We start from the raw sequence: 4803 nt of genomic DNA, 5'->3' as shown, positions 1-4803 counted from the left end.
GTATGAAGAGGCAGATAAAATATCCTGTAAGCAACAGGGAGAAATCTTACAATCACTAGCCCTTGTTCTTGTGTGGGATTTCAACTTACCAGATGTCTGTTTGAAATACAACACAGCAGACACAACACAGCCTAAGAATTCAGGAAAGGCAAATCCTGCTTGACCAACATGGTCTCCTTCTCTGGTGTGGCTCTTTTGGAAAATATGGAATCCAGCTCCTGGGGGACTTGGGAGAGTGAGCTTCCCATTTCCATACATGCTGCTGGTGCTCTTGCCTTCCACAGTGTGTCTTACCCTTAGCAATGGTGGGACAGGCTTCTCTGTGATGCTGCCCAGTGCACTGGCACCTGCACCCCTCTTTCGGGGGACCTTCAGCCCTTCAGGGCCAGCTTGTTATTCTGGTGTTGGAGCTTGGGCTCCTGGGGCCTTTGGTCAGTGTTTGGGTAACAGTCTTCTCGTTCCTTGTATCTTCAGGGCTTTCTCCTGGTGCTGTTTCTAGCATATCTCCTGCTCCAGGATCTGTGCTCAGGGTCCCCATGGGATAATGGGGCCCTGGGAGCTCACTGGAGAGTCTGGGAAGCCAAAAGTCATGACCAGGGAAGTTTTCCAGGAGGGTGTGTGTGCAAGGGAGGATGCAGTTACAAGGCACATGGTGTATTTGCAGCATCCCTTGTGCAGTTGTGGTCCTTCTTTGTGGATCCTGGTGTAGGGAAAGAGGTCCATCCCAGTGGCCTAGGGGATAGGAGGGGCCTAAACCTATGAGGGTTGCCTTGTAGCCAAAACAGGGGGTTGCTTTCCCTTGTGACCTGGGGAGGACCTCTCCATCTTTATTCTGAGTGCACGAAGCCCCTTTCAGCACTAATGCATGTTCCTCCCCAGGTTCCAGGAGTTCTTGTGTGCCCAGCTGGGGAGGATGAGTTGAGCTGTGCAGGTGGGAGGGTCAGTGCAGCAGCCTGAGGTGGCCAGTGCGGCTGCCCTGCTCGTGCTGGAGATAAACATGGGTGGGATTGTGTGGTGGCAGGTTGTGTGCAGCCCTGTGACCCATGGCATGACATCACAGTGGGACACCCACATCCCAGGACAGTGTCCCTGGACCACAACCTTTGGAGAGGTCTGGGTGATTCCAGGATTGCTCTTACCAGCGCTCTGCTGTTGCAGGAGCTGCCCTGCTGCCAGGAGGCAAAGGGAGGCTGTGGGAGAGCGTTGGAGACACCGCTTGGAGAAGCGTTGAGAGAGAGGAGAGGAGCAAAGGGATTTTGTAGCAGGGCAGGCACCTTTTCTGCACTGCTGTGCAGGAGCTGCCCTTCTGCCAGGAGACTTTAGAAGAACATTGTAGACATTGCTTGGGAAGAAGTGTGAAGGAGGAGAGGAGCAGAGGGGTTTTGTAGCAGGACAAGCACCTCTTCCTCAGCTGCTGCAGTGCAGGGACGCAAAGATGATGAAGTACATGCGCTATAAGCCTGTGGGGCCGGGGGACCTCCCAACTCTCAAAGAGCTCAGCAACAGTGGTAAGGCCATGGAAGTCCCTTTCAGGAGCATTGTCAGGGCCAAGATTACATGGAGATGAGCTGTGGAAAGCCCGAGGCTGCGGCCACAGAGGGGGCTTTTTTGCACGGCACAGACTGCAGTAAGGAGAACCCTGCCTTGTGGTGCCTTGAGGCTCTGGGGTGACTTTGTTAGTCCAGGCCTCCAGTAACTGGCAGTGTCTAGGAGTGGAAATCCCCTTCCCAGAACTACTGCCTGTCTTTCCTCGCCAGGCCCATCATGGACACAGGGTGGGTTGCTTTGAGCCTGCAGTCAAAGACACAGTTGGGCAGCCCTGCTGATGAGAGTGCTTACTCAGGGCAAGGGGGGCTTAAGGGCGCTCCACTCTCAGCTGTATGGGCAGGGGCACCAGGGGTGGTGGCTGTCACTGAATCAGAGCATGGCAGGGCTTCTTCTTTGCTTTTCAGAAGTCTGGAAAATCTGGTCTGGAGCATCTCGCTACATCCACAGACAGCTCTTGCAGAAGAGGGTGAGTCCTGCCTGCTGCACGTGCCTCACCCTGTCCCTCTGGACCTCCAGAGCAGGGCCCAAAGTGCCATCCCCAGGGCCATGCCAGTCATGTGGCCGCCAACCCACCTCTGGACAGCCCTGCCAATGCTCCCTCCTCTTGCTTGTGTTTCCAGGCAGTGGACATTGGAGTTGGGACATTTGCACTTGTCCCAGTGCAAGCTGTTGTGGAAGAGGGCAAGGTTTTGACTGTTGAGAGACCCGTGTTCATTGTGAGCAAGCCCCTGCAGGCGTTCTACAACCTTGAGTGCGATGAAACCAAAATTCCTGGTAAGAAGATGGAATACTTTCCCTGCACAGGCCGTGCATTTGGCTTGTTGCCAACAGCTCTGACATGGCCAAGGAAAGGCACATCCAACCTGGAGAGTGCTGAGTGTGGGCACACACAGGGCAGCCCAGCAGCCTGCCCCTCCCTGGGGAGCCAGCCTCATCTCCCCAGCTCCCCCTATGCTCCAGCTGGTTGATTGCAGCAGGAGGCAAAGCTTTGCTTGGCCTCTCTTGACCACCAGCTCTGTTTGGGAGAGGTGGCTGAAGTTAAAAGGGGAGCACTGTCTCCGAGCTGGCTGACCTGTGGGGACAGTTCAGCAGACACCCTGTTGCTTTGTGCTTGCGTCCTAGATGAGACACCTGTTGTTCAGCTGGACTTTGGGGAGATTGCTGCAGACACCCACTTCCGCCGAGAAATTGTGGAGCTGTGTGTACATGAGACCCTGCTTTGCTTTGCTGGGGCCCTTGCAGACGAGAAGGAGGTGGAATTCTCCTTCAAGGGCATTGGTATCCTTGCTGTGCGAGGAAAAGTGGTCAACATGACCTTCTTTGATCACTGGCTGCTGGAGCCAGATGTGACAGGAAACATGCTGAAAGCTCTTCTCGGGGTGAGTTTGTCATTTCTGTGGGATTCTTCTTCATGGCTCTGTGGCAACACTGTCAAAGCTTTCCTGCTGCCTCCTCTCAGCTGGCATGACCTGCCTCACCACCCAGCCTAGGCACGCTCCTGATGAGCTCAGCCAAGTCTGGCAGCGTGTCAGCTCCTTTGAGGGAGGGTCTAATGACACCAAGGGAGAAGGTGGTGTGAGGCTTTCTGGCCTTTGTGTCTCTGAGCAGCAAGGGGCTTTGCCACCTTTGTGGGCAGCCAGCATGTTTCTGGGTGTCTGCTGAACTGTGGCTGTCCCCTTCCAGGACTCGAACATGATGAAGATTGTGGCCTTTCCAGGCCAGAATGATTTTAATCGGATCAGTCGAGATGAGGTCATCACCCTGCCAAGGTGAGCAACGTGGCTTCTGTAGCTTCTAGCTCGTTGAGCCTCCATTCCAGCCAAACTTGGGCAGGACAAGCACTTTTCTAGGAGAGCTTCCTGCTCTGCCCACCACTCACTTCTCCCTGACTTGGAGACTGCAGACAAAATGGCCATTTTGCTTTGAGCAAGGCAGGAGGGTCTGTGGGGACACTGAGGAGGGCATGTGTGTCGTGTCCTCCAAGGACTTGGCAGTGGCTCCCAAAGACGGGTGCCAGCAGTTACAAGTGTGACCCCCCAAGGGAGCCTGGTGCCCCAGCTTCATCCAGTTGGTGCCTTCTTGTTTCCAGTCTTATAGTGGAGATCCCGCACCAGCCTTGGGCCCCTGTGATTTCCCTGAAGCCCAGCAGAGAGTCGGCGCCCTGGGGCGGGGGTACCCGCCGAGGTAATGTCCCATCTGAGGGCTGGCGGGGACTGAGGGTGCTCTTGCCCTGATGAGAGGGGAGGAGGTCTGAGATCACTGGGGGATGACCCATTCTGGAAGAGGCTCTGAGCTGTGGGCAGCCCCTGCAACCCAATGCCTCCAGCGGGCCCTGGGGATTCCCAGTACTTCCCTGTTCTTCCTCCTGGTGGGTCCCTTCTGATGGCAGAGTTGTGAGAAGGAGAGGAGGAAAACCATGTCCTGGAGAGATGGGTGTCTTGGTGGGAATTCAGCTCTGGAGCAGATCCAGTGTGGGCAAGGGACAGTGGCCTGCCTGGAACTTCAGCTCCCAGGGCTGGCAAGGACTGTGGGCGAGCCTTGTGTGGCACGACTGAGCAACTCTGCCCGTCCTGCTGGCCCACATGATCTCAAAACAACGTGTTGTCTTCCCTTTCTCCCTCTTGCAGTCAGTGTGCTGGATCCGGTGTTCCTGGCTCGGCGGAGGGTTTCCCAGGCCAGCCAGCAGTCAGTGGAATCCGATCAGCCTAAAGACAAGGAGAGTGGCCGAGGACGGTGAGCCTTGTAGGGGAGTGGTGTGGCTGAGGCTGTGTGGGGAACACTGTGCGCTTGTGGAAGTGGGGGAGAGATGTTTCCTTTGGCTGGGGTGCACGTGCTGATGCCGAATGGCCTTGGAGACCTTGTGCTGCTGGACTTGTGGTCCTTCTGCTGAACTGCTGTGTGGTGCCATGGGGCAGGGTGTGAGCCCATCCCACAGGCTTGGACTGGGCTCCCACAGACTCAGACTGCTGGCCTAGTGTTGCACACCAGTCCAGCTTTACCAGGTGTTGTATTTTAATTTCAGGCTTCAAGAGATTTTGCTCACACAAACTCTTGCAAAGCCTTTGTTTTTTTTATACCTTGAGTTCACATCCAGAGAAAAGACTACACATTTTTCTACAAGAGATTTCTTCTAAGTTAGTGAGAAAATAGGCATTTTGCAGAAATGGTAATTAAAACATATTACTCGGACTAGCAAGCATTGCTATGGAGTAAGGAACCTTTGTTGCACCCAGGAATCACAAATTCCATACCACT

General features: G+C 54.9%; 2 protein-coding genes across 2 annotated transcripts in view; both read left to right on the top strand.

The window, feature by feature from the left end:
• Positions 1-4803, top strand: part of LOC114062478 (coiled-coil domain-containing protein 81-like) — a 16281-nt gene that overhangs the window by 9420 nt on the left and 2058 nt on the right. The gene's annotated exons all lie outside the window — the stretch shown is intronic.
• The window catches only part of LOC114062480 (coiled-coil domain-containing protein 81-like), a 4941-nt gene continuing 1250 nt past the window's right edge, over positions 1113-4803 (top strand). Inside the window, exons 1-7 of the mRNA XM_027893923.1 lie at positions 1113-1508; positions 1953-2014; positions 2169-2322; positions 2671-2927; positions 3232-3317; positions 3638-3732; positions 4176-4281. Of these exons, the coding sequence (XP_027749724.1) occupies positions 1436-1508; positions 1953-2014; positions 2169-2322; positions 2671-2927; positions 3232-3317; positions 3638-3732; positions 4176-4281 (833 nt within the window). The 5' untranslated portion in view covers positions 1113-1435. The remainder of the gene's footprint in view (positions 1509-1952; positions 2015-2168; positions 2323-2670; positions 2928-3231; positions 3318-3637; positions 3733-4175; positions 4282-4803) is intronic.

The sequence above is a fragment of the Empidonax traillii genome, unplaced genomic scaffold (assembly GCF_003031625.1).
Source record: "Empidonax traillii isolate 1590-97213 ecotype Southwest subspecies unplaced genomic scaffold, ASM303162v1 scaffold411:size1093445, whole genome shotgun sequence".
Taxonomy (NCBI): Eukaryota; Metazoa; Chordata; class Aves; order Passeriformes; family Tyrannidae; genus Empidonax; species Empidonax traillii.
Note: the sequence above shows the minus strand (reverse complement) of the source record. Positions and strands in the feature narration are given on the sequence as shown.